A 27,636-nucleotide genomic window follows, 5' to 3' on the forward strand; every position below is an offset into this window, starting at 1 on the left:
CTTTAAATGGAATCCATTTATTTTATCCATGCTTGTAAGCAGGTTCTCATTTTGGCCTTGCATCCGTGTGTTCGGTTCATTCAGATGATGAAATATATCTGCCAGGTATGCCAGCTTTGCACACCACTCATCACTTTCAAACAGATTTGAGTAATCAGACCTCTCATTTGTCAGAAACACTTTAAGTTCCTCCCGCAGCTCATACACACGGGCCAGCAACTTGTCACGCTACAACCATCGGTACCTCCGTATGGAGCAATAAGGCTTTATGCTCCGCTCACATTTCCTCACTCAAAGATGCAAATATACCTTTTCAAAGGTCGTGTCTTTACAAAGTTCCCTATGCGCACAAAATCATCCAACACAGGAACTAGTTCTGCTGGTAAAGTCTTTGCAACGAAGGCCTCACGGTGCAGAAAACAGTGTGTAACAATAAGATCTGGGTTTCTTTCCTTCACTCTGCTAACGAAGCCTTAGGTGTGCCCGACCATGGCTGCAGCTCCATCAGTGCAAACACTTGTGCAATTTTCCCACGTAAGTCCTCCCTGGTCAAGATATTCTCATGTGACCCAAAAAATTTCCTCTCCTGTTGTTTTTTCTGGCAGTGCCTTACAAAATAGGAAGTTTTCTCTAATGGCATCTCCATCCACAAAACGCACATTGGCCAAGAGCTGAGAATATCCGTAGACTCATCAAGTTGCAACGCAAATTTCCTACTGATGCGTATCTTTTCCAAAACATGGCTTTCGATGTCTGTAGACATGTCACCAATATGTCTGGCGATTGTGTTATCTGAGAGCGGGAGTTTAGATATGTCTTTAACTGCGTCAGGGCCGAGCATCTCGTTGACAGTGTCTTTGCAGGCAGGTAGTATTAACGTCTCTGCCACAGTGTGGGACTTTTTTCATTTAGCTACAAGTTCAGCAACTAGCTTTGAGGGCTTTCTAATTTACCTTTGTGGTTTTTCTCATTAATGTTGCCTGTTTCGGTGTTTAATGCAGGCAAACAAAATAGTCCATCGGCTTGATTTGAAGCGACGGGTGTTTCGCTTGGAGATAGCGTTTAAGCTTGCTTGGCACCATGGCGCTATTGGACAGCTTCTCGCCACACACCAAGCATAATGGAGTCGGGGTCATCTCATCGCTGGTGAAAGTAAATCCTGACGAAAGATAGCTTTCGCTGTATTGCCTCGAGCTCACCGTCTTTGCTTTCTTTTTACCACCACTCATACTAGGCCCTTCACCTGGGTCACAATCTTGTCCAGGGCCCAGTTTGGAGTTTGCATTTTTCCTTTTTAAAAACTTCTCCATCACTGCCACCACGACCTGTCGCATGCGTCACTAATTCTCTTGTCTCTAAGAAGGTAGGAGGCAATTACCTGCTGCCACCCGGACGAATATTACATTGCTCTGCCAGTCACTATATTACAGCACAGACACTCAACCATGGCTTATTATTTGCAGATAATAATGAATAAATTTTAATAAAAAAGAATTTTAAGACTAAGTGAAATTGGACAATTTCTCAAGGCACACCTGACGATCTCTCACGACACACTAGTGTGCCACGGCACAGTGGTTGAAAAACACTGCTCTACGGTATGTAGACTGTATTACATGCATGTTGAGCAGAGAGGAGATATTATAATATTATACAGTATCTGGAAATATAGTGTGTGACTGCTGCTGAAATAAGGAAGAGACTTAGGATTCTCCTTTTCAAATCTGAAACCAAATTGCTGAAGCAGCACAATACTTACCTGAACAGCTTACTCTGCGAAGTCTTTAGTTATTTAAATTAAGCATTGGTGGTTCAGTGGTAGAATTCTTGCCCGCCATGCGGGAGGCCCGGGTTCAATTCCCGGCCAATGCAGAAGTGGGTTTTGAAAGTTAAGCCTTCACCAAAGGAACACTACAAGCCTTATCATTTCTGCCCAAACTAGACCAACTCCATGCTGCTGAAATATACAAGAGACTTAGGATGCTCCTTTTCTATTTTGAAACCAAACTGTTTAATCAGAACAATACTTAATGAAAAGCACACTCTGCATTGTCCTTAATCCTTTAAGATAAGCATTGGTGGTTCAGTGGTCAAATTCTGACCGACCACGCGTGAGGCCGGGGTTCGACTCACGGCTGAGTTTTGAATATTGAGCCTTCACCCAAAGAACTCTACAAGCCTTATCAATTCTGTCCAAAAAAAGGGTAGCAGACACAGTCCATGTTGCTCAAATATACAAGAGCCTTAGGATGCTCCTTGTCAATTTTGACACCAAATTGCTAAGTCAGCACGATACTTACCTGAAAAGCACCCTCTGTGAAGATTCCAGGCCAATGCACAACTGAGTTTTGGAGACGTTTGTGGTGCAAGAGCCTTCACCCAAAGAACTTTACACGCCTTAACAATTCTGCCCAAACTAGGGTACTCCGTGCTGCTGAAATATGGAAGAGACTTAGGATTCTCCTTTTCAATTCTGAAACCAAATTGCTGAATCAGCACAATACTTACCTGAAAAAAAGCACACTCAGCAAGGTCTTTGAAGTCTGGGTTTGATTCCCCACCAATGCACAGCAGAGTTTTGCATATGGAGTCTTCACCCAAAGCACTTCACAAGCCTTATCAATTCTGCCCAAACTAGGGTAGTGGACGAGCTCCATGCTGCTGAAATATACAAGAAATTCTCCTTTAGAATTTTAAACCAAATTGCTGAAGGAACGCAATACTCATCTGTAAATCGCACCCTGCAAAGTCTTTGGTTCTTTAAAATAAGCATTGGTGTTTCAGTGGTAACATTTTCACCTGCCATGCAGGAGGCCCGCGTTCAATTCCCAACCAATGTACAGCAGAGTTTTGACTATTGAGCCTTCACCCAAAGAACTTTACAAGCCTTATCAATTCTGCCCAAACTAGACGAACTCCATGCTGCTGAAATATACAACAGACTTAGGATGCTCCTTTTCAATTCTGAAACCAAATTGCTGAAGCACCACAATACTTACCTGAACAGCACACTCTGCGAAGTCTTTAGCTTATTAAACTAAGCATTGGTGGTTCAGTGGTAGAATTCTCACCTGCCACGCGGGGGCCAGTCACACGTAGGTGTAGAGCGCTGACTAGCCAATAGAAAGTGAGGAAAATCCAGGAGGAGGGTCGGACGAACCTAACGTAAAAACATCGGTTCAAATATTTATATTATATTATCTGTTACATATTGTATCTATGTAATTTTTTAAAAGCGGCATTGTCAACATTTACTATTTCGATACTCTTTCAGTGTGTAAAATTAACTGTTAAAGAAGAATGTGAAATTAACAGTTGGTCAAAATTAAAATAACCATCTAAATAATATATGCAGAGTGTGTTATAGTAAGTTATTGAAAATGTATTGCAAATAAGGACTAAGATTTTAAAACATTTACAAATAGAAGCTAGATAAAACATATTTACAAATACACAGGACAATTTTGTTTTGTTTTTTAAAATACAATGTTGTCTATACACAATTCCACAATGGGAGCGAGAGAGAGAGAAAGAGAGAGAGAAAGAGAGAGCACAGAAAAAGTAGAATGAGATTCATGGACAACAGTATTACACAGGATTTGTAACTATTTACCAAAATTCAACCTTGTGCTTGGCTTGCAATCAGACATGCCATGCACAGACCATAAATACTGTGTTTCACAACAAAGTTATTTTCTCTTTTCAACAATCCACCTCTGCCTCTCAGCCTCATAGAATGAGGACTGCTGAAACTCTGCCCATGTCGTCTCTGCATTCATTCCCTGTACTTGGTACAGGGAGAGCACTTTAGAAGGACAGTAAATGTATTTGCCTGCCGCTCCAGGGAAACCAGTGTGGATATGAGGGCTATTGGGTCCTTGTTTTAGTGGCTGGTGGCAGAACCTGCAGAGATGATCAGAAGGCCCTCTGCAGAGTATGCCTCAAAGACTTTCCTGGAGCAGTAGAAGTATTTAACATCACCAGCCTGCTAAAAGAAATGTACAGAGGAGCCATCACCCATGTAATGAGAATTTGGCTGACCACAAGCTAAACAGGATCTAATTTGTTTTTTTGGTGTCTTCTCAACTGCTGCCTGTGTCAGAGGTACGTCTTCAGGAATACCACTAGCAGGTGGATTGAACGGAGCGGGTGGCTGTATTGTTCCTGACCACATCTTTTCTTTGAGGTGTTGACTTCTCTTGCAAAGAAGGATTGTCTTTAATGCTTCTTGCCTCTTCAGATGAGCCCTGAAGTAAATCACCTGATGGGCCTCTCCTGAAGGACACGTTGATTCTCCCAGGGAATTTTTTTTTCTTCATGCTGATGGCCTGAATAGTACCCATAGATATGAACAATTAACATAAATAAATATATAAAAAGAATTTACATAGTTATGTATTGTTTTGTAAAGTAAAATTATGGTAACTGATTCTTTTAAAATAACTTGACAGGTTTCATGTTAGAGTAAAAGATCAATGACCCAAAATTTAATTATACAACTATTGAAAAGATACACATCTACTCTAATATATTCTAACCTAATCTAACATAACTGTGTGATCTGCTCACTTGTTACCAAAAGACTTTATTTTACTGTGTGTTTGACTACTGAACAAACAACAGACACTGAACAGTAGACAATAGAAATTTCACTCGGCATACAAACGTATAATGATATTCCTGAATTGACACTACATATATAGTTTAAACCATTCAAATGATATTCATAATAACACCGATGTTTCTTTTGAGTAAATAAGCTATTTTATTATTTATAAGTCGCTTTGGATAAAAACGTCTGCTAAATGAATAAATGTAAATGTACAGTTCACTTTACCTGCCACCTAATAGCGCTTTTTTCTCAGGTAAAATGATGAATGTTAATCGCTGTCTGGGGAAAAAAGAAATAAACAAAAAGAGATGAAAGCCGAAAAAATAAAGCCAATAAAGTATTAACTGGTTTTCGTGATAGCGGAGGCAATTCAAAATGTAGATCTTCAAAAAAACAAACAAACAAACAAACAAAAAAAAACACCAAGCTTCGGAACAGCGCCATGGAATCAACACGTGGCAAAATATATATTGCATCCGTAGTGATAAGGACTACCATTGAGAATTAACTGGAAAAGTTAAGCATAACTACTTTCCGCTCTGGGAAAGTTAAGTAGAACTACTTTCAGCTAACTACCCTGGCAGCAGTGGGATTTGAACCCACGCCTCCGAAGAGACTAGAGCCTCAACCCAGCGCCTTGGACCACTCGGCCACACTACCCCAGGACAATGTGGTGGTTTGCCTGTCCGTGGTAAGAAGGTGACCGGGTCATTCCACCAGACAACAAGAAATCTGGCATGGGCGCGACAAATGGGCTGTTGTGAGACTCAAGTGCCTTTCGCTTAACCAGCTCTGGCGGAGACATCTAACCATTTCCAGCTGAAGACAGAGCTAAGGCGTGGTCTTTTGGATGCGATTCGTCTAGGCTTAAGAACCCATTGTCCACGGTCACATCGGTAGTGTTTGCGGAAGAGCTCTTCTGCTATGACCTTACATCCCACTTACGGTGGTGCTTAAAAGTTTGTGAACCCTTTAGAACCTTCTATACATCTTCATTACCAGGACCTAAAACATCATAAGATTTTCACACAAGTATTAAAAGTAGATAAAGAGAACCTAATTAAAGGATCCAGACAAAAATATTACACATGGTCATTTATTTATTGATGAAAATGATCCAATATTGCATACCTGTGAGTGGCAAAAGTATGTGAACCTTTGCTTTCAGTATCTGGTGTGACCTCGGTGTGCAGCAACAACTGCAAACAAACGTTTCTGGTAACTGTTGATCAGTCCTGCACGTCAGCTTGGAGGAATTTTAGCCCATCCCTCATTACAGAACAGTTTCATCTCTAGGATGTGGGTGGGTTTACAGCAGCTGTGGCCAAAAAGCATTCTAGCAGTTTTTGACATGTACATGTATTTCATCAGCGCTGCTACGAGCTTATTTTTTCCCCCGTAACACTAATATAGCCTTATTCTGTTTACTCAGAAAGACTATAACTTTATTTTCAGTTCCTCTCCTTAACTTCAGTCACTTCCTCACTGAAACCTATAATCAGAATAATCCAAAGCTCAGGTCTAAGCCTAGGTCTCCACTCTAATCATGTGTCTAGAACACAGCTCTGAACTCTTATCTAACACATTTGGTGTTTTATCTGCTCTAAAGCACCACCTCAGCTCGTGCAGGCCGCTTATTAGCTGATGACTTGAATCAGGTGAGTTTGGTGCAGGTTCTAATTGAACCATCCTCAGGAGTGTAAGGAAGCCTCTCTCTAAATATTTTCTTAACGGGTTCAACTCCAACTCAGCACCACCCCAAGAAAGCACTGCATGTTAGTAGTGTTCAGGGTCAGTAATCTAAACTGATAGTCTATGCACACACTAGAACTACTACACTTCACATCCAGTATTTCCCTTCTCTAATGTAGTGGTTCATTGGTAACAGGTTTTGTCTGATTAGTATTCTGGAGAAGGTTAACAATGTCGGTGTGTTGGTTCGGAGTTGTAGTTTGTGTTTGCCATGTTTGTAGTCTGAGGTGCATTCTGGAAACGGAGTCGCTGGTTTGCTGTGACATGACAATGACACTTGAGAGTTTTACTGTTCAAGACTCAGAATTACTATAACATTACTATAATTAGCATCAAGCTGCACATGACATTTTATGAAAGTAGTACTATGTTTTTTCTCATTTACCAGTACCTCATACAGTCAAAAGGTTATTGAATTTTAATTATTTTTCTTAAAAATAAAATTAAAAATGTAAAACTGAGGTGTGTCGTGGAAATTAGACAACACTCGCAGACTCGTCCTCTGAGGTGAAAAGGTTTATTACAGAAAGATGGTTAATACAGCATAGAAGAAGTATCCCAGAAGACAAAAAATTTACATGATTATCCTGTTTACAACGTTTACAGCCAGGCTCTTAATGCATGCTGTTACCTTCTTGAGCATCAGTGAATGTTTTGCACCTTTTGGAATAGTCGTGTACGAGTCCCTTCGGTTGTCCTCAGTGTGAAAAGATGGAACGGAACATCATATAACCTCTACTGGAAAGTGCTAAAATATGCAGGAAAAGCAAAGTATGTGAAAGGACCTGGAGGATTTTTCTGAAGAACAGTGGGCAGTTTAACTGCTCAGGACAAACAAGGGACTCATGAACAACTATCATAACACATAAAAAGAGTCGTGGATCATTCAGGTAACGACACACAGTATGAAGAATCAAACGTGTGTAAACTTTTGAATGGGGTAATTTTGATTAATTCAGCTATTATCTTGTTGGACTATATGTAAACATCTGTTATGTGAAATAGCTTATTCATGGCGGTACTAAATAAGAAACTTAGGATTTTTATGATCAATCTTATTTTGTTAAGAGTATTAAGATTTCGTAGATTCTGCAAGGGGTATGTAAACTTCCGACCGCAACTGTATAGCCACCCAGCTACCAACACACACACACACAATTTCAACCACTTAAAAACAGCAAGGACTTTTATAAACAATCAAAATAGACTATAATATGAACATTTTAACAAATTAACAAAGACACCACAGTTAAACACTCTAAATACCTTCTTTTTGCAAAAGTTTTCAAAAGTCTTCTCTTGCGCCCGCACTCTCGATCTGATGCCAGCTGGAGCCCACCTCTTCATGGTCCCCTCGACCTCCATCTCTGCAGCTTTAGCCGTGAAGAGGTTTCTATGAACATTGGAAGAAAGCAATACATATCGTAAGGTTATTATGAATCTTAAGCATTAGTTACGTTTATACCATGGTCAGTGTGAATATTGGATTCTGATTGGCTGGAAGGTGTGCATTATAACCGTTTTATTGCACAGGTAGTTCCAGTCAGTTTGATCACTGTGAGCATTTCTAAATCAACGCGCAGCCTACATGCACACACAAACACACACACACGCACAGACACTCGAGCACACAGAGACATTCGTGAACACACATACGTACACACAGACACTTCTTGCCGGCGCTGTCTGCAACTTTAACAAAAAAAATAGCTTTGCTGGTGAAAAGTTACATTATATTTCTCAGCAATGAGGTGTTACCATCACTGTTTGTGAAGTAATTCAACTCTCAGTTTTACTAACACTACTGCTGCGCAACACTGACTATGTTTACATGGACAGCAGTAATCTAATTATTGACCTTACTCTGAGTAAGATAATAACGTGATTAAGGTGTTTACATGAGTCGCTTTTAGAATACTCCTGTCATGTTCCCATTTTACATGTTATAGAACATAATTAGATTAACAGCCCGCGTCATTACGTCACCGCGCCACGCCGTCCGACGTCCCTCCAGAATTTCACGTATCAACATACAGTTCGTCTTCGTTATGGTATAGTATACAGTTTTGGGTGTTTTTATTTAATTTTTTTATGAACGCTTTAAGCGCAGTTATTTTTTTGTCATGCTGTACGTGCAAATAGACAACTGCTTGAAGCCGTGAGCTGCATCCCAAACCGTGCACTTAGCGTCTCTATAGTAGCCGAGATAGATGTATTTTCCCCACTACAGGCCTATAGTAGGCGAGTATGCGGTTTGGGACGCAGCCGCGCTCTCTTGTTCGCCGTAAAATGTTGAGCACTGCCGTGTGTGTACGTGTCCTGTCGCAAAATGTGGTGAAACTCACACGACGTTAATAATGTGATTCAGGTGTTTACATGTCTGTAATACACGTTGATAATGCGACTAAAACAGGAGTACTCGACATGTCTTAATTCGATTAGTGCTTACTTCGAGTAACTTGACTTTAATCAGATTAAGGTAATTAAAAATTGCTGTTTACATGGTAGTTTCTTAATCAAAGTATCGTCTTAATCGGGTTAACAGTGGATTGTTGTTGTCCATGTAAACGCACTGACTGACTGCTGAGAGGCACATGATGCAGGAAATTCATACATGATTAATCTCTCTGTCTCTGATAGATATCTGTCAATTCATTCAAATAAATGTAATCTCATCACACTACTTTATCTCTGTGTCTGATTTATATCGGGCAAAATTCCAGATCTAACGACCTAACTAATAGAAATTAACTGTCATTTTAAACTTCTAATCAAAGTTTGTGCTTCTAAAATCAATGACAGCTTTAATGTTATTAATTGTGGAAAGACCATGGTATAAGCGGGGTAATCCATGGCTAGGTGACGATTTGAACCAGTGGTTCTTTTCCTCCACATCATGCACTAAAATCGTTTAATGCACATCTAGCTATTACCCCTTACATATCATCTGAGAGAGACAGCTAATTCTGTATGTAAACAGATATACTTACCAATCATGACCTCTCCAAGTTGGAGAGTGGCCAGTGAAGTCTTTCCATTGACTCCCCTCCAATTGAGGTTCTTTGCCAGGGAGTTAGCAATCACCCTCTTCAATATGCGCCAGGTGCAGTCAAGCACATCTGCCCTGTCAATAAGCGCCAACCAGTTTACCCGAAACCGATGATTTTTAAAACAATAATATAATATAAAATAATATAAAATATAAATAATTAATAAGCATGTATTGCCTTGTCAACTGTGTCAGTGCTTCTCACTACTCCTGCAGTTACCCTGCCCTGTGTGCTTTCCATGTTTTGCTCCTCTACCAAAGATTAGGTCATAACTGTTCCCTCATATCAAAGTGGTGTTGAATGTTGTGCTTTGAGTACGAGTGTGTCACCTTGAGAAAACAAACACTCTCAGTAGCTGTGTAATTGTGCAAGCAATTGTTAACAAAAAAAGAAAAAAATTCTCACCAGTTTTTGCTTGCAATCTGGGCTCTGTTGCATCCTTTGCTCCAGACTATGCAGTTGAGGAAGATCTTGCAGGGCAGTAAATCTTCATCAGTATCCAAAGACTGCACCTGGAACACCTGTAGTTGAAGCAAGCTCAGTGGTTTGTTGGTCCAGCACCATCTCTAATTTAGTCAACACCTCCCTCAGCATGGCTATGGTAAAGAAGTTAACAATATTTACAAATGATACACACTACAAAACTGTACAACTCCATCCTCAGTCTTATTCCTAACCTACACAAATTCCAGTAAGATGGCTGAGTGGAAATCACGGTTAATTAATACCTACAAAAGAAAGTCAATCAGAAAGCAGGAGAATACTTGGTACTGCCGGTACTGAAAAAAAAACTTATCGTATCCTTTTTAAAATTTTAGTATCAACTTGGTACAGATACTTTTGACATCACAACTTACCAATTACAACATCCTTGAATTGCAGGGATGCCAAGGATATTTTCCCATTCATTTGTAACAGATAGCTGCACAGTGACAGGGGCGGCTGTGGATCAGGTGGTAGAGTGGGTTGTCCACTAATCGTAGGGTTGGCGGTTCGATTCCCAGCCAGCATGACTTCACATGCCAAAGTGTCCTTGGGCAAGACGCTGAACCCCAAGTTGCTCCCGATGGCAAGTTAGCGCCTTGCATGGCAGCTCTGCTACCATTGGTGTGTGAACGGGTAAATGAGACACAGTGTAAAGCGCTTTGGATAAAAGCGCTATATAAGTGTGCCATTTACCATTTAGTGACGCAGAAGCGGAGTCCGTTCCATTCCGTGGTGTTTTAATTAACGGAAGTAAAAAAAGAGATGAAGAGAAGGGTGGGGTCTTAGGAAGCAATAAAAAGAACAGGTGACTAGGTGAGAGAAAGCGGGACGCGGAAATGAGAGCCAGGTGGGAATGGCGGAACTGATGGTGTGCGTTTGCCAAGGACCATGCTAATGCTCTTACTGTGGATTATAACCTTGTGGATATTGATTCAGGAGACTGGCGAACACTTCGGGAATATTCTGCCAAGGTGAATAAACGAGCGAGCGGAGTTTTGAGGGTTCGGAGGCACATCACGGTTTTGAGATCGTTTCTTTAATACTTTTGTGGAGAACCAGTATGTTTAAATCGTTGGATGTTACTGTCTGTAAAGAACTCCGAGTGTTAAGCGGAATCTGACTGCCGGTTTCCCATGCTTTTGGGTTCACGAACTCCCGTACGCCTAAATCACAGCCATTGAAGTGCAGCTTTTAAAGTGAACAACTTTTTTGTTTTGGTTAAGAATTATTTTGGGGTTAAATGTTTTTTTTTCTGCCTTTTGTGTGTGAAAAAAGTTTCTATGGCGGTTTCTATGACTGAAACGATCTGTATTTTCTTATGTTTATTGCATAAATAATAATAAACTTATTTTGTAAGAATTGAGTAGCCTTATTCTGAGTGATGTCCAAATTATAAGTTATAAGTGACTGTTAATTTGAACTGTGTGGCGTCCAAACCCCATAAGGTACCACGCTACAGAGTGGCGCCCAAATGGGGACCGAACCGTAAGATTTAGAAAGTTTAGTTGGGGTACTGAACTTAACAGACTTGGACATTTGCATTATTGATGGACTTGACCATTGTTAATTATTGTGAAATACAGTGTGTACATATATTTTCAGTTTTTCTGGTTGGTGTTTACATGAAATGTATGGTTATTGAGAACATTCAGGAGTCTGTAACTACTTGCTGCTCTGTATTGTTTCTCTTATTCCCTGGCCATGTCTACCCCTACCCCTCGAATCAAGCGCATCATTACTCTTGTCTTCTTGATGAAGGAAAGAGCCAGGCTCCCACATTCAGTGGAAAAGCAGAGACTGCCTGTGATTTTGCAAGCAGCTGTTATCTGCCTTGCTACAAAAGCTCAATGGAAGGGAAACCGCTCCCAGCCTTTTTCGGGCGTAGACCTCTTGCTGATAGGTGAACTTGGTGACCAGTACTTTACGGAAAATTTTCCAGTCACACACACAGAGTCTTATTGAGCAACGAAAGAGCCAGGCTTCCACTTTCTGTGGAAAACCAGAGACTCCCTTTCATTTTGTAAGCAAATGTTAACTGCTTTGCTACAAAAGCACAAAAGAAGGAAATCTGCTCTGTCCAAGGTCTCGCTTTCCGGCTGTTCCTAGAGGACCTGATCCTACAGTGATGACAACCGGTCAGTTATTAAAGCAAAGTTCAAAATTTCTAGCTTGTTTCTGCCCGGTCTCGAACCAGGGACCTTTTGCGTGTTAGGCAAACGTGATAACCACTACACTACAGAAACCACAACAGAAGCTCTCTTTAGCTGTTGCCTATGGTCTGCTGATGAGAAGAGCACATACTTAAACTTTTGTTCAGCAGCGTTGAGTTACCCAGCGTGGCATTGGTGGTATAGAGGTGAGCATAGCTGCCTTCCAAGCAGTTGGCCCGGGTTTGATTCCCGGCCAATGCACGGATTGTAACTTGGAGCTTCTTGAGGTGCTTTATGGTAGTTGGCACAAAAGGAAGGAATCACCTACCTGAAAATAAATGGGTCAACCTAATGTGCCATAGGCTTCTCGGCGGGCCTCCCACAACTCTTTCTGCTTCCCACTTGTATTCTTAGTGCTTCTTTGCTGTTTGTAAACACGTCATTATCCATCAGGGCACGTTTGACCCGTGAACAGGGGTGAAAATGTAAGAAAATGTGGTCTCTCCGTGTCTGTCTTTTGTTAGCGACAAGCTAGCATGCAAACTGTGATGAGAGGTGTACATTTTCCGCAATCAGCCATCTATATAGTCAATGTTTTATATTTAATAAGCAAATATGTCTATATGCTGATTGGTCTTAAGCAGCGTTGTCCAATCTTCAGCTTTTCGTTCCAATCTAGCAGGAGCCACACCTGATTCCAATTGTTGGATCCGCTGATCTTGTCTTTCAATAGACTAAAGTGTGGCTTCTGCTTGGTTAGAATGACAACCTGCAACCACACTGGCCCATTCTGGATAAGACTGGACAACCCTGATCTAAAGCAAATAACCACTGAGGTAAGTGCCACTTTGTGAGTTCTGAATCCGTCATGCCGACTCGACGTCACTCGATGAACAGGGAAGGAACTGGTAGATCAGAAGACTTCCCACTGTTGACGAATGGCAATTTCAAGTTGAGGGTGCGTTTTCTTTGCGTTTTCCCGCTTGGAGGTGGGGAATTACAAGTTGCAACCTCGAGTCAAGCGCATCATTACTCTTGTCTTCTTGATGAAGGAAAGAGCCAGGCTCCCACGTTCAGTGGAAAAGCAGAGACTGCCTGTGATTTTGCAAGCAGCTGTTATCTGCCTTGCTCCAAAAGCTCAATGGAAGGGAAACTGCTCCCAGCCTTTTTCGGGCGTAGACCTCTTGCTGATAGGTGAACTTGGTGACCAGTACTTTACGGAAAATTTTCCAGTCACGCACAGAGTCTTATTGAGCAACGAAAGAGCCAGGCTTCCACTTTCTGTGGAAAACCAGAGACTCCCTTTCATTTTGTAAGCAAATGTTAACTGCTTTGCTACAAAAGCAGGAAATCTGCTCTGTCCAAGGTCTCGCTTTCCGGCTGTTCCTAGAGGACCTGATCCTACAGTGATGACAACCGGTCAGTTATTAAAGCAAAGTTCAAAATTTCTAGCTTGTTTCTGCCCGGTCTCGAACCAGGGACCTTTTGCGTGTTAGGCAAACGTGATAACCACTACACTACAGAAACCACAACAGAAGCTCTCTTTAGCTGTTGCCTATGGTCTGCTGATGAGAAGAGCACATACTTAAACTTTTGTTCAGCAGAGTTGAATTGCCCAGTGTGGTATTGGTGGTATAGAGGTGAGCATAGCTGCCTTCCAAGCAATTGGCCCGGGTTCGATGCCTGGCCAATGCACGGATTGTAACTGGGAGTTTCTGGAGGTGCTTTATGGTAGTTGGCACAAAAGGAAGGAATCACCTACCTGAAAATAAATGGGTCAACCTAATGTGCCATAGGCTTCTTGGCAGGCCTCCCACAACTCTTTCTGCTTCCCACTTGAATTCTTAGTGCTTCTTTGCTGTTTGTAAACACAGAATATCCAATATGACATGAAGTGCATTCACACTTATTTACAGTTAATGAGCTGACTGACACTGCATTGATTCCACAAGGGAGGTATATGTTGGTGTGTATGCACTTAGGTTCACTCTTATGCAATTATTTAAATGTTCATCTGTCAGTCTTGTTCTGAATTTAAATTCGATCACGTTCATATCAGAACACGCTGCTTCACAAAGGTCTGTAGATCCAAATATAGCAGATGCTTTTTCAGCTTGGTGAATGTTCTTGTAGTTTCCTGGGTCTACAAGTCTCCAGAAATGTTGTGAATGTTGCTCAGATTTCAGCTGGATATGATTTTGGAGATTAATAACCTCCAACTCCATCTCTACAGCACTGACATTGAACAGTTCAGCCATCTGCTTTGAAATGTGATCCATGTCTATCTCCATGAAAGACTTGGCAACAAATGCCACACATATCTCAAGATTTTCAAAATCACTGAACCTTTCCTCAGATTCCTGCCCAAGCCTGGACAGGAGGTCACAATACTCGAGTACATCCAAAACTTTGGTTGCATTTGCATGGCTTTCTTTCTATCTTTACCAATGAGGGGAAGTGTTGCAATCTTTTGTTTTTCAATTGCTGAAGGTAAAATGACAGTTTTGCTTTAAATACCTTCACAGCACTGATCATATCACATATGGTTTTGTCTTTACCTTGTAACTGAAGATTGAGCTGATTCAGTTTCTCTGTCACATCAGCCAAGAATGCAAGATCAAGCAGCCATCAGACAACAGGTTAGTGTCCTCCCCCCCTTGGTTCCATTAAAGCCTTAATTTCACTCACCAAGGAAATAAAACTGTGAAGTACCTTACTCCTACTCAACCATCTGACTTCTGTATGAAGGAGATCGCCATACTCTGCAGAAATTTTGAATACAAATTCTTACATTCAGCCATAATCCAGTCCAGACATTCCGTCATCTGCTCCGTGCAGCACTGCTTCATACACGCTGTAGGAGAAAATAAAGACTTCAGATCCTCATCACCATCATCACCACCATTATCACCATCACCATCATCATCATCATCGTCCTCATAATCGTCATCATTGTCATCATTGCCATCATTGTCACCCTCATTGCCGTCATCATCATAGTCGCCGTCATCATCGTCGTCACCATCATCGTAATCATAATCGTCATCGTTCTCATCATCGTAATCATAATCACCATCATCGTCATCTTCGTCGTCACCATCATCGTAATCATCATCATCATCGTCACCATCATCGCAGTCATATCATCGTCATTGTCATCATCATCACCATCGTTATCATCATCATCGTCGCCGTCATCATCATCTTCATCGTCATCATCATAATAATCACGTCATCAACATTGTCATCATCATGGTCATAGTCATCATCATCATCATCGTCATCATCATCAACATCATCGTCGTCATCAACATCGTCAACATTGTCACCATGATCATCACACTCCAATGCCCTCCAAAAGCCTAAAAAAAAATAATTAAAAAAAAACTCAGAAAACCTCTGAAACCCTCCGAAATGCTAAAAAACTCAAAACCCAAAAAACCCGCCAAAACAGTCCAAAAACCCCTCAAACCCTCCAAACCTGAAAAAACTCTCCAAAAAAAAAAAAAAAAACCCCTCAAAACCCCAAAAGTTGCAGCTTTATTACAGATGTGTTGAAAATGTTTAATTTCTCAAGGGTTTACATTGGAGACCCCCTAATGGTCAAAAGAATAAAGACATGTAGAACTGCAGCACAGTAAACCTTTACTGTGTGTAAAGGCCAAGAAGAAATAAGCAGCTGATATACACATCAGATAAAGTAGTTCCTGAAGGAGCCGGGCCAGACTGGGACAGAAATTGGGACAGAAACTGGGTCTCACACCCACCCGGTCCTCCCCATACACAATAATACATGTTTGATGTGAACATTAATAAAGCTATTGACCTGTAGCTGCATGATTTCATGTACAGTGCTGCTGTCACGTGATTAGCTGAGTGTATATGGGCCATTGTTCCAGTGATACAATAGAGACTATAATAATTAGAAAATATATTTATAATTAAAATCTACAAGTTAATATAGGAAATTTAAGTAAGACTAGTGAATTTAAATTCAATTTGCATATCCCTCATCAAAAAAAAGTTGAGCAGACACGACAGTACGTTTTTTTATTCATGAACACGCATATGTACATAAAATTAATCAGATCTCTACACTTAAAGGTCGTAAACCCTGTTACCTCAGTGTCAAGCCTGTTACCCTTGTGTAACCAGTGTTACCTCAGTGTCAAGCCTGTTACCCTTGTGTAAACAGCATTACCTCAGTGTCAACCCTATTACCCTTGTGTAAACAGTGTTACCCTCACGTCAACTATAAAGTTTGTATCTCCATGTGGTATTCGTGTACTGTGAAGTATCTGGTGTTAAATTTTGGGAAAATGAAGAAAACTAAAGTACAAGTTACACTCTAAACACAAGCTCCATTAAATCATCTTCAGAGAAATGCTGTTACTACAGACTTCGTATAGTAACTGATACTCTAGATAAATATCCCCGCTCATGCCAAGGGATCAAGTGGACACACACATTCATGATAAAAAGAGACTTTATTTACAGTTTACATTTTCATATCACTATAATTTGATTAAAATTACACCTCTTATTTAACAGCTCAGATCAGTAGTTCATAGAGTACAGAAGATACCAATAAGGCCACATTGTGAAGCACACACACATAAAAGGACACATTTTGATATTTTGTAAAATTAGAATAATTTTAAGGTTTTTTTTTTTTTTTTTTTGAATAGCAAGCTTTTTGTGCCAATTGACAGGCGTGTCTGAGTCAGTGAGGGCGGAGCTTAAGTATAATCTGAACTGTATAACATTACCACTAGCTTCTGTTTTTATTTCTTTAGTATTTGTGGGCATAAAAGCCTGCCTATAATTAAACAGTATAATAGTTTAGTAATATCAGCTGTGCTAGCCCGTCACCTACCCACAGCACTAGTTAACATAGCGAACATTAACGTTACCTACCCAGCAGTCGCTATACAGCATTAAATAGATGATCAAGCTGAACAAGTGGAAAGAAAAGCTAACGGATGTCACATGATTAAGTTGAAAAAAAATTCACATAAGCTCCACCCATACTGAACCAGGAACACCTGTCACATGGCAAATTCAGTATATACGGACTGTGTGTGCGAGAAAGAGAGAGGTAATGCAACACATGTCCAGCAGAGGGAGCTGGTGAACTGTGTGTTTCTCCAGTACACACACCCCAGAGATAAAAGAGAAGAGAGATTTTCCTCCCATTAACCACAGCATGAGGTCATTAAATAACTCACACACAGAAATAAATAAAATGCATTTTTAAATCCAAACCTGTGACTGTAAATGTATGTATAGTGTATGTGAACATGTACGCATGTGCGTGTGTGTGTGTTTACAGTCACAGTGTGTTTCGCTGGTCTCCTAGCTGCGAGTTTCACTCTCAAAGGCGGGCTTATCGTAGTGCAGTGGCACTTCAAACACACTGCCTCCAAACCTGCAAGCCAATCACAGCACAGGGTACAGTCATTGAATAGAGCCTCCATATGGAAGCGTACCTCTGCACTGAGGAGCACGCCCTCCTAAACAGTTAGGGCAGCTATGAGAAAACAGGTTCCCAGTCCATCACTGAATGCAGAAATACATAACCAGAGCCATCTCTCCCTACAGCTCTTGCCTGGCGTCCCACTGAAGATAAGCAGGGTTGAGCCTGGCCAGTACTGGGAGACCTCCTGGGGAAAACTAAGCTTGCTGATGGAAGTGGTAATAGTGAGACCAGCAGGGTGGGCTCACCCTGTGGTCTGTGTGGGGTCTAATGCCCCAATATAGTGACGGGGACACTACTGTATAAACAGCACTGTCTTTTGGATGAGACATTAAACTGAGGTCCTGACTCTCTGTGGTCATTAAAAATATAAAACATAAATAAAAATAAATAAAAATAAAAAAAAAAGAGTAGGGGTATAACCCCAGTGTCCTGCCCAAATTCCCTCATTGGCCTTCTCGATCACCCCCTAATAATCCCCATCTCTGAATTGGCTACATCACTCTCTCCTCTCCACTAATAGCTGGTGTGTGGTGGGAGTTCTGGAGCACTATGACTGCTGTCCCATCATCCAGGTGGAGGATACACACTAGTGGTCTCCTCCCAGTGTAAAGCACTTTGAGTGTCTAGAAAAGTGCTATAGAAATATAACTGTAACCAAGTAACTTGAAGATGCCCCACGTGCCAGAGAAAATCACCATGAAACCTGCCCTGGATCTCCACAGGTCAACTCAGTGACAAGACCAAGACCAAAAACTGTCAGCCACTGTGAAGAACACCGCTGCTGAGCTATTCCCATTATATGGAGAAAAGTATTAGAACAGCAAGGACAATTATTTTGGTTTGCTATATACTGGAAACATTTGGGCTCGAGATCAAACGATGAATAGGAGTTGATTAACAAATTTAGATGTAAATATTAGGAAATTAAATTCAAACAACTTAAAATATGGCACCTTGTGTTTAAACCTACCCATTTTTCAAATGATCAAAAATATTGGAACATGTTTGGAATGTCCTAAAAATGACCGACATATCTCAAACCCAAATGTCTTCAGTGTATAGTAAAAACAAATCCTGGGCTTCAGAGGGAACTGTATTGACAGACCAGCGCACGTCCTGACACCATGTTTCCATCGAACCCAGGACAAGAATATCAGCGTTCTCACAAACCTTATGGCCTCTCGTCAGTTGAGCCACAATCTTGAATCTTTTTGTGGTCATGCTAGTATGTTTAGTCCAAATACAGGTGTGTGCTTCCAAAATAATACCCCCCCCCCCCCCCCCACACACACACACACACAGTGAACAAACTAGCTTATTAGCAGCAGCTTCTGGAATTCAGCAAGGCAGGCTGAAATACAGTGTGTGTGTGCACGCGCACTTCTCACCTTCATGTGTGTGGTCAGCAGGACCCAGCTGCTCTGTTGCATGCAGAGATTCATATCCAGAAAAGGCAGCATCGCTGTGTGAGAGACTCGGAGTTGGGGTGTATGCTGGAGACTGAGTCACAGTGTGTGTGAAAGTACTCAGTGCTGCTGGGAAACGAATGCAAAGCAGAAGTGACCATCTACATGTGCTGCTCCTTAACATCCGTCTCTAGAGAGATGAGAAACTCTCATGAATCCATTTACGCACACACCTCACCTCTACTCTGAGGGATTTGAGGATGTCACACGTACATCGGGCAGGTCCTGTGATCCATCAGCCATGGCTCAACACATGCCTTATGGAAGAAGTGACCACACAGACAGACAGACAGACAGACACACACACAGGGTAAGACTGATAATGTGCTATGGACACAATTCTGTCTTGCAGGATTTCAGAATGTAAAGTTTCGAGTCCAGAGCTCTGAGGTGTACACTGGCACTGCAGAGAATCCTGTACCCTCCTCACTCTCATCTCATGCAGTGCATTCTGGGAATTACAGTCTTACTGATATTCCACAAACTCCACATTTCAAGTCTACCAACAGTGTAACAGAGGTAATTTCCTACTGCCTAACTCATATTCTCTACCCCTAACCCCTTAACTCCAAAAGCCTAACCCCTAGCCCATTAGCACCAAGTGCTTGTGATCAGGGTGTGGTTCAGGAGGTATGGAGAGTTCAGTTCCTCGTTCTAAAGATATTGAGACCACAGTGTCAGAAACTGAAACTCCTCCACCTGGATTTTCTGCTGTCTGTGTTGTAAACAACATTAATCTGAATTTGACTAAACCAGAAGAAATAAATGTCACAGCGTCTCAGATTGTTTCCGAATAAGCAATCAGACACACCTCCCCACCAAACAATCAGCTTTAGGGTTACGGTACACTTTAGTATTTTTACTTTTAACTATATGTTTTCTTACTCTTCCTCAAATAGAGATGTTCTATGCGTAGTAAAAGGTCGGTTGTACCGGAGCCGAAGTTTCTCTTTTCTTTTTCTTGCTGAGTAAGAAAAGTCCAGAAAGCAGGAGGGCAGTTCTCAATAGAGGAATTGTTTTTGAAAGTTTTTGCTAGAATGCTTGCAATTTCTTTTTTGAAGTCGGGAGTGTGCCGTGCTGTTGTATTTGTATGTGTTGTATTTACAGTGACCAGCGTGTGCAGAAAGCGCAGGACCTGGTCCAGGCCGAGTCACAGCTGCACAGCCTCATGATGGACAGCGTTAATCAGAACTCAGGACCCAGTTGGCTCCCGCTGTCATGGCAACAGGGCCCAGACCAACACACGACGATGGATGATGTCAAAACCACGCCACCCTGCCATAACCTCAGCCCACCTGCCGTGGTGGATCTCACCCAATCAGGATCGGACGAGCTGGAGACGATGAGCATGGATGGAGGGATGGAGGTGAAGGATGAGCATGTGATGGATTTATCTACACAGGTGACAGGACAGTTATTTTGGACAAGTGTTTAAGAGCATAAATGATGAGGAGCGTTTAATCATAGAGGAGAAATCCGATCATACACACTCACTCAAATCAGACCTTGCACATTTCTCCTTTCATGCAATCAGATTCATCTGTAGTTCTGTTGGGAATTGAGTCAAACATACCAAAAGCATTATCAGAGGTGGACTTTGATTCAAAAGCCTGCATCGAGTTTGATGCTGATGCATCTAAACCTCTGCCATTGGAGCTATAGATGAATCTGACCCCAGAAATCAGTATATTTCACTGCAGCAGACGAGTCCTTGCTCTGCCCCACCAAGAAGAAAAAACTGCGAGTCATCTATGATGGTGAGGAAGAGGGGCATGAAGAAGAAGAAGAGGTGGAGAAACCTGTTTTGGCTAGCAGTCCACTAGCTCGCAGCTTCATGGGCCTCAGATCTTCCACACCCAAATCCATGCTGAATAATGGCACCAACCACAGATGCAGCATGAACACATCAATCGCATCACGACGCTCATGAGTAGAGTCACAGCTGCAGGATATGGAGGAGGAAGAGGAGGAACCAGAGACGAAAGAGGAAAAATTAGAGGAGTGGGAGGAGCCAGAGGACGAGCCAGAGCCTAGTGAACACATGGTTGAGTGCGAGGAGGAAGAGGAAGGTGATGGTAAAGAGCTTCACTGACGTTCAACTGGCCTCTAGTGAAGTTGTGCATCAGTGTGCAGCCACTGAAGTGCAGAGTCCAAATGATGTCAAACATCAAGAGGAATCGTTTGATTCACTGGTGCATTCTGGGAAACAGTGTTTGTCTGAAGGGAGGAAACAGGAAGCACTGGACTTTTTTCTGAAGGCCATTGACATTAACACTGGAGACAGTGAGATACAATTGCTCATCAGCTTACTGTACAGACACCTGAGTCACTGACACACACACACACACACCTGCATCATCATCCAACCATACAGACATAGTCACTGACACACACAGTGTGTGGGTGGGTCTTCCAGCTAAAGTGGTTTAGAATTAGGCCTAGATTTGAGGAATGCTGTATGGTGCATGCTCTATGCCATATGAGCAGTTCTGTACATCAAAGCAAGCAATGATCATGTTTGGGGACACAAGCTCCGCCTGCTTGCCCTTTATGTACGTTATGCAACATGGCTAAAATTTTTTTGACTTTTTCTTCAATTAAAGCGATGAACAGCCACATCTGTTTCAGATTCATATTTACACTTACTCTTGCACTATTAACACTAAATCCCATTACCTGTATTTATGAATATTAACATTTGCTATTTTCATTACTTATGCTACTCCAATTAATAATCTTGCTGTTCATATTGTTATTTAATAATATAACTGTCAATCCAGCATCTAAAATTTTCACACCCCAACCAGACATCCCAAATAGCAAGTACGTTTGGGCCACATGTGGGTATTATCCGTCACATATGGCCTAGATATGGCACCGCTGAACAGATATGGGCCAAATTGTGACCATATTTGTCCTCGTCCTGCAGAGTATCCTCATTAGAGAACAGCAAGTCATGACGGGACACGCCAAACACATTCATGCCCTTCAGAGAGGAGATGTGGCACTGCAGCTCAGGGTCGGAGCGGCACGCAGACGAGTGGAGCGACTGCAGCTGCAGCCGAGTGGAGGACGAGTACGTGTCCTCCAGTGTGAAAAGCTCCTTCAGCTCCTGCTTAGAGAAGTACCGAAATGGGTTCTTCTTATCACCCGTCCTCTGGTGGATCAAAGAGTCCTTAAACACCTATAGTAGGAAAACACACACGTGCACATACATGTGCAAATACACACACAAGCACACACATAACGAAAATATATCGTATAGATGTACCGGTTCAAGTAAGAATTTTAAATATGCAACCAGGAAAGAAAAAAAAAACAAAACGTTTGTACACCCTGGCACATGTGTTTGTTTTTTTTTTTTAAAAAAGTTTAAAAATAATAATAAGAACATTAATACTGATATAACACACACACAAATATGCTGTGAAATCTTAAACTTTTTAAATGTTATATTTAAATTTTTTGCACATACTCAACATCTCCCAGATTCATGAAGAGCTTCACCCAGGTTACTTTTCTTAAAGTTCACAAATGAACAGAGCTCCTTACTGCTTCCCCTGAGGTCCACAGGAACACTGCTCTCTTTAGGGCTTCAACAATTAGTTTTATAAACAAATACTCTCGACTATTTTTAATCAGCTACTCCTGGGTAGCTGGAGTACTACTCCACTAAGCTTTTGTGGAGTGCCTTAAGCAGAATGAACTTAAGAATGCATTTAGGCGACTTATCAGAAGGAATGTAAAAAGTGAGTTCTTAAAAAAATAAATAAATAAATAAATGAAAATAAATAAATAAAAACTGAGATGTATCTTGATCTCAGGTTTCCCTTATCGATGGCTTGTAACTTGCTTATCCAAGTCGATGGATGTAACTACCACCCCAAAGTGACGGTACAGAGAAAGGATACATGGCGTAATGGACTATCAAATATCAACAGATATTAAATGAAAACCTGACTGCCTCTGACAGAAAGCTTCAAATTGGCCGTGGTTGGATCTTCCAGCAGGACAATGATCCAAAACATACATCAAGATCAACACAAAAACGGTTCACTGTTACTGTACTTGTTACACAAATACAAACACACACACACACACACACACACACACACACACACACACACACACACACGTTTGTAGTGCTTGTGTAGTTTCAGTTTGAATGTGTAAGCTCTGGGAGATTCACACACTAGAGGGTTTGAGTGGCTTCCCCCTGCAGTGTCTCCAGTTTTACAAATGCAGTAAAAATGGGAGACAGGAGTTAAGTGGTGCAGAGACACACACACATATACACACATATACACACATACACACACACACACATACACACACATACTGACTGGTATGTAAATACCTGTTATATTTCTCCTCCCTGTCTGCATCATTGATATTCAAAGACCTGCAAATAAACCAGACACAAACACACATAAGCTCAATGATACACACCTCTCAGCTCAGGGGTGCATTAACACAGCAGCCTGCACTCTGACCCCCACCTCATTATACTTTAATAATGTCCAGTGGATATATTCTGATGTATATATAACAAGTTCAATCACCTGATTTCTTTAGCTTTTGATACTCTATGGCTGCTCCTAAGGCCATACAGACTTCATATAAATCCATAATGAACTTTTTCCACACTATCTGTTGTTACCCAGATGAGGATGGGTTCCCTTCTGAGTCGGGTTCCTCTCAAGGTTTCTTCCTCTTAAAACATCTTAGGGAGTTTTTCCTCGCCACCGTCGCCACTCAGTGGCTTGCTCAGTTGGGATAAATTCACACCTTTAATATCTGTATAACGTGTTGATATTTCTGTAAAGCTGCTTTGAGACAATGTCTATTGTAAAAAGCGCTATACAAATAAAATTGAATTGAACTGCACTTACTCCTAAGGTCAGATCAGGTTAACGATCTTTGCTTCCCCATGAGGCGCAATACGTTTACAGACTTTGAAAGTAACACTGGCTTGATCTAAGACAGTGAAAAATAGTCAAGTGCACATAGCAAGCTTTGTTTCATGCTTTGTGTCGATGATCAGCTCACTGTATTGGGACAAAAAATATATATATATATCTGCAGATCGCATATTTAAGCCAAACACATCCAATTTGGATCTACATCTTATCGATCACCACACATCCATGAAGACTTTCCTGTACATCACAGATTAGATTTTTGACTTTTCGGTCACAAAACATCCAGACTGATTGATTAATACTAGCTAATTTATTTGTAATTGCTCATATAAAGGTCATATTTTCTAGACAAACTATTTACTGTTAGCTGCTGATTCTATTGCCTATATCCACAAACATTTGAAAGCAGCAAAACCTTTTATTTGGGATTAAGTAGAAGGCTGTCTAGAAGTAACATTTTGCCCAACTCCTCACCTCTGCCAGCAGTGAGAGTGCATGATGTGGCCACAGCTGCCGGTATGGGTACCAAAGGACAGGTCAGGGTGCATGAAGAGGGGATCACAGCTCTCTGTAACACACATGTATCCTCCAGAAATAAGCACACTGGCTACTCAAACCTATCCAATTACTTGACTTGCACACTGTAAACCATAACCTTACCTGGATTGTGAGGGGGTCTTTTGCGGTTCCTGGACATGACCGTAGAGCGTTGGACAAAGGCAGCGAGCACCATGGCGGTGCCATCAGGTAGGATCTCCTGTGCTTCGTGACACAGGATACACATCTCCATCTGCCTCCTCTCTCCTCCTCTGGCACGCCAACGACGAGGTCCCACACACACCAGAGCACCGTCACATGAACTGGGGCTGTACCAAGCAGAGATGGATGGTTACAAGTACACTATAACCTTAATTTTATGTTAAGGTACCTCTGAATTTGTTAAAATAATCAATGTTGAATAAATGGGTTCATCTTTTTTTAATCACCAGGAAATTGCTAAAAATGGCCTAGGATCCTCTCTACTCATTTACCCCAAGAGAAAATGCTCTAAATGAATATGCAAGATAAAGAGTTTAAGGATGGGAATTTACTTATGTTATGTGAAGACCACCATTATATGCAAGAACTTTTAGGACAAAGAACAGACAACTGCTCAGCAAAGTCAAGGAGCTGTTGATGCATGCATTTACTGACATAAATGTACTGACTGGATATTGAAAATACAATACAAGTTGACTTATTAAGAACACTGCGTCACTACGAGCATGCTTAGGTACCTATGCTCTGCTGATGTAGAGGCTGAGGCGTCCAGATCCTCTGAATCCTGCGTGAGCAGATCTATGTACTTATTGATAAAATGACTCTGGCTCTCTAATGTTTGAGCCATGGTCTTTTTCCAGCACAGTTCAGCTTTCCTTTTTCTCTCTGCTTTGTCTTTGTCCCACACAGTCTGCAACACACACACACACACACACATACACACACACACACACACACACACACACACACACACGTAGATTTAAGCTCTTCAACACTTTAAAGGGTAATGGTTAATATGTCCGTGGAATAGAAAGTTGCTCAAAGTCTGACCTCCTTGTGACAGTGCCCTGTTCCTTCACATGGAGGTGCAGCAGCTGTGCCCTCACGCATCGTTTTAATGCTAACCACCATCTGTGTAGAAAAAGATACATAATTTAGGAAAATACTTCTACAAGAAAACGATACAGCAGTGCAGTTAGAACTACATGCACACACAAAGTCTTGCAAAACTAAGCAGATGTTCAATAGAACACACTTGTGCACTAAAAAGTATATACACACACCATACCATTAAATACTGAAGATGCATTACAATTTTACTAACATTTAATTTGCCTGTTTCTCTTCAAAGTACATACTACAATACATCATTAGCCTTAGCCTACACCATGGCCTTCATATGTACATGTTCTGCCTGGTGCAGGTGTCCTGACAGTTTTCACTATATGGAAAATAAAATGCATACATCACAGTGCATGGAAATTCAGTTTGTGTAGTAAGCAATCCTTACATGTCATTTAAATATTCATGTTGACATACAGCTTTTAAGTAATACGCACAATAAGCCACATCAAAACACCCCTAGGGCCACCTACAGATGATCAGCAGCAAAACCGCTTTGTGACAGTAAAGCATTTGTGGTGAGAGGTGCTGCTTTGCCTACCGGCCACGCCACCTTGAGCAGTGTTGCACTGCTTGGATTTCAAACAGGTCTTGATGGTGCAGCACTGCTTTAAACTTCATGGTAAAAACGCTCATCTTTTGTATGTTGCGCCTACCTTCACAGTGAGCGAATTGAAAAACATGCTAGGCTGCCACCTGGTGGACATTTTAGGTGCACGCATAGAAAGAGTAAGGCAAATTGCAAACATAATCAAGATGTAATTTTACTTTAAGGATCCAGCGAATCATGTCTTTGTGCACTTCCAAGTGAGGCGCGCACTGCAAAGTCTCTAACAGAGCCAGGATGCTTGGAGTGTTGCCGGGGGCTTCACCGGGACCTGTGATACAAGAACCACAGATCTAACTACAGGCTTGAGGTTTTGAGACTGTGTGAGATGATGTACAAAACTTACGGGAGATTTTGAGGGTGAAGTTGAAAGTAACTTCATCGTCATCCCCAATGTTCTCTAGCTGTTGCTGCTCCTCCAGCAGAGCCATGCCTATCAAGTGCAGCACCTGTAGCAACACACACATACAGAATTGTGAACACTACTCAGTCATTAAAAAGTGATGCTCATGAACACAGCATAGCAAGTGGAATTTTGTTGAATTTACTACACTATCATGTCATTTTAACAAAACATCCAAACATTTACCCTCTGCAGCATGGACTCAGACCAGTGTCCTCCACTGGGCTCCATAGCCCACTGCAGCACAGCTCCCAGCATGCCAAGCAGCACGTCACACTGCAGAATGTTTACCAAGCTGGCAAACAGTGGGCAAAATGGAGGCAGGGCTACGACACACACAGACACTCACACTTCAGCAATCTGCATTCAACTGACCAATCATTTTCAGATATGACTACAATCACTGAAGAAATAGCTTACCTGGGTCCTCTCCATTCTGTCTCTTAAGCTTTCGCTGAGCTTCCTCTGCCTGTATCCAAAATAAACAACATACAAATTTAGAAAAACCATTAGTGCTCATGTGACTAAAGAGAATTACTAAATCTGACAAAAGCAGCACATCACCTTAAGGACATCCTCAGCACTAACAGCCGAATCAAAATGCAAATGGTTAAGTGCATATATTGAGCTTCCAAAGAGCATTTCCTCATTAGACCACTAGGCACTCAAACTGGTATTTTGTCATTTATGTGCTTTTCTTTATCAATCACACAATCTGACAGAGGCTCTACACTTAAGAGAAGGAACTAAAGAATGAAGTAACACGTGAGTTGCAGACAGTTTTAGTTACTGTGTAGCAGGAGCTCGGGTACATGCTTTAAGTAGTGAATTATTATTTACAAAAACTGTTTTCAGAATTGTAATGCTGTTCTCTCCAGGGAAGGGGTCACAATGTTAACTGATGTCTGCCCCAGAGACAATAACAGCACCGAGACTCTTCCCATAATGTCTAACCTGAAATCTTCCTGTAATGCTGCAGACCGAGGGGTCCTGGTCCATGCCACCATGGAGGACATTTTAAGCTCACTGTAAAACACTGATTTTGAG

General features: G+C 41.5%; 1 protein-coding gene and 5 non-coding genes across 8 annotated transcripts; 2 read left to right on the top strand and 4 right to left on the bottom strand.

The window, feature by feature from the left end:
• Positions 1-1,801: 1,801 nt before the first annotated feature.
• On the top strand, positions 1,802-1,872 carry trnag-gcc (transfer RNA glycine (anticodon GCC)). Its single transcript has one exon. It is a non-coding gene; the product is annotated as a tRNA-Gly (tRNA).
• A 3,318-nt stretch (positions 1,873-5,190) lies between these two features.
• On the bottom strand, positions 5,191-5,272 carry trnal-gag (transfer RNA leucine (anticodon GAG)). The gene has a single exon. It is a non-coding gene; the product is annotated as a tRNA-Leu (tRNA).
• A 3,444-nt stretch (positions 5,273-8,716) lies between these two features.
• Positions 8,717-27,388, bottom strand: LOC128614066 (E3 ubiquitin-protein ligase UBR2-like). Of its 3 annotated transcripts, XM_053635359.1 has the most exons (7): positions 27,010-27,384; positions 26,776-26,915; positions 25,195-25,367; positions 24,578-24,783; positions 24,392-24,485; positions 23,353-23,397; positions 20,686-22,179 (listed from the first exon to the last, which is right to left on the bottom strand). In XM_053635359.1, exons 1-7 carry the CDS (start codon positions 27,107-27,109, stop codon positions 22,161-22,163), a joined length of 777 nt encoding a protein of 258 aa, XP_053491334.1. In that variant the 5' UTR covers positions 27,110-27,384; the 3' UTR covers positions 20,686-22,160. The 3 variants fall into 3 exon arrangements, 2 of the variants coding, with proteins under 2 accessions (XP_053491334.1, XP_053491335.1); XM_053635360.1 differs by lacking the exons at positions 20,686-22,179; positions 23,353-23,397; positions 25,195-25,367 and adding an exon at positions 26,533-26,635 and having other exon boundaries at positions 24,316-24,485; positions 27,010-27,388; XR_008386982.1 differs by lacking the exons at positions 20,686-22,179; positions 23,353-23,397; positions 24,392-24,485; ... (2 more) ...; positions 26,776-26,915; positions 27,010-27,384 and adding exons at positions 8,717-10,010; positions 14,842-14,904; positions 15,124-18,796.
• Positions 12,071-12,143, bottom strand: trnav-aac (transfer RNA valine (anticodon AAC)). The gene has a single exon. It is a non-coding gene; the product is annotated as a tRNA-Val (tRNA).
• Positions 12,240-12,311, top strand: trnag-ucc (transfer RNA glycine (anticodon UCC)). The gene has a single exon. It is a non-coding gene; the product is annotated as a tRNA-Gly (tRNA).
• Positions 13,505-13,577, bottom strand: trnav-aac (transfer RNA valine (anticodon AAC)). Its single transcript has one exon. It is a non-coding gene; the product is annotated as a tRNA-Val (tRNA).
• Positions 27,389-27,636: the final 248 nt, after the last annotated feature.

Source organism: Ictalurus furcatus, chromosome 10 (genome assembly GCF_023375685.1).
Source record: "Ictalurus furcatus strain D&B chromosome 10, Billie_1.0, whole genome shotgun sequence".
Classification (NCBI taxonomy): domain Eukaryota; kingdom Metazoa; phylum Chordata; class Actinopteri; order Siluriformes; family Ictaluridae; genus Ictalurus; species Ictalurus furcatus.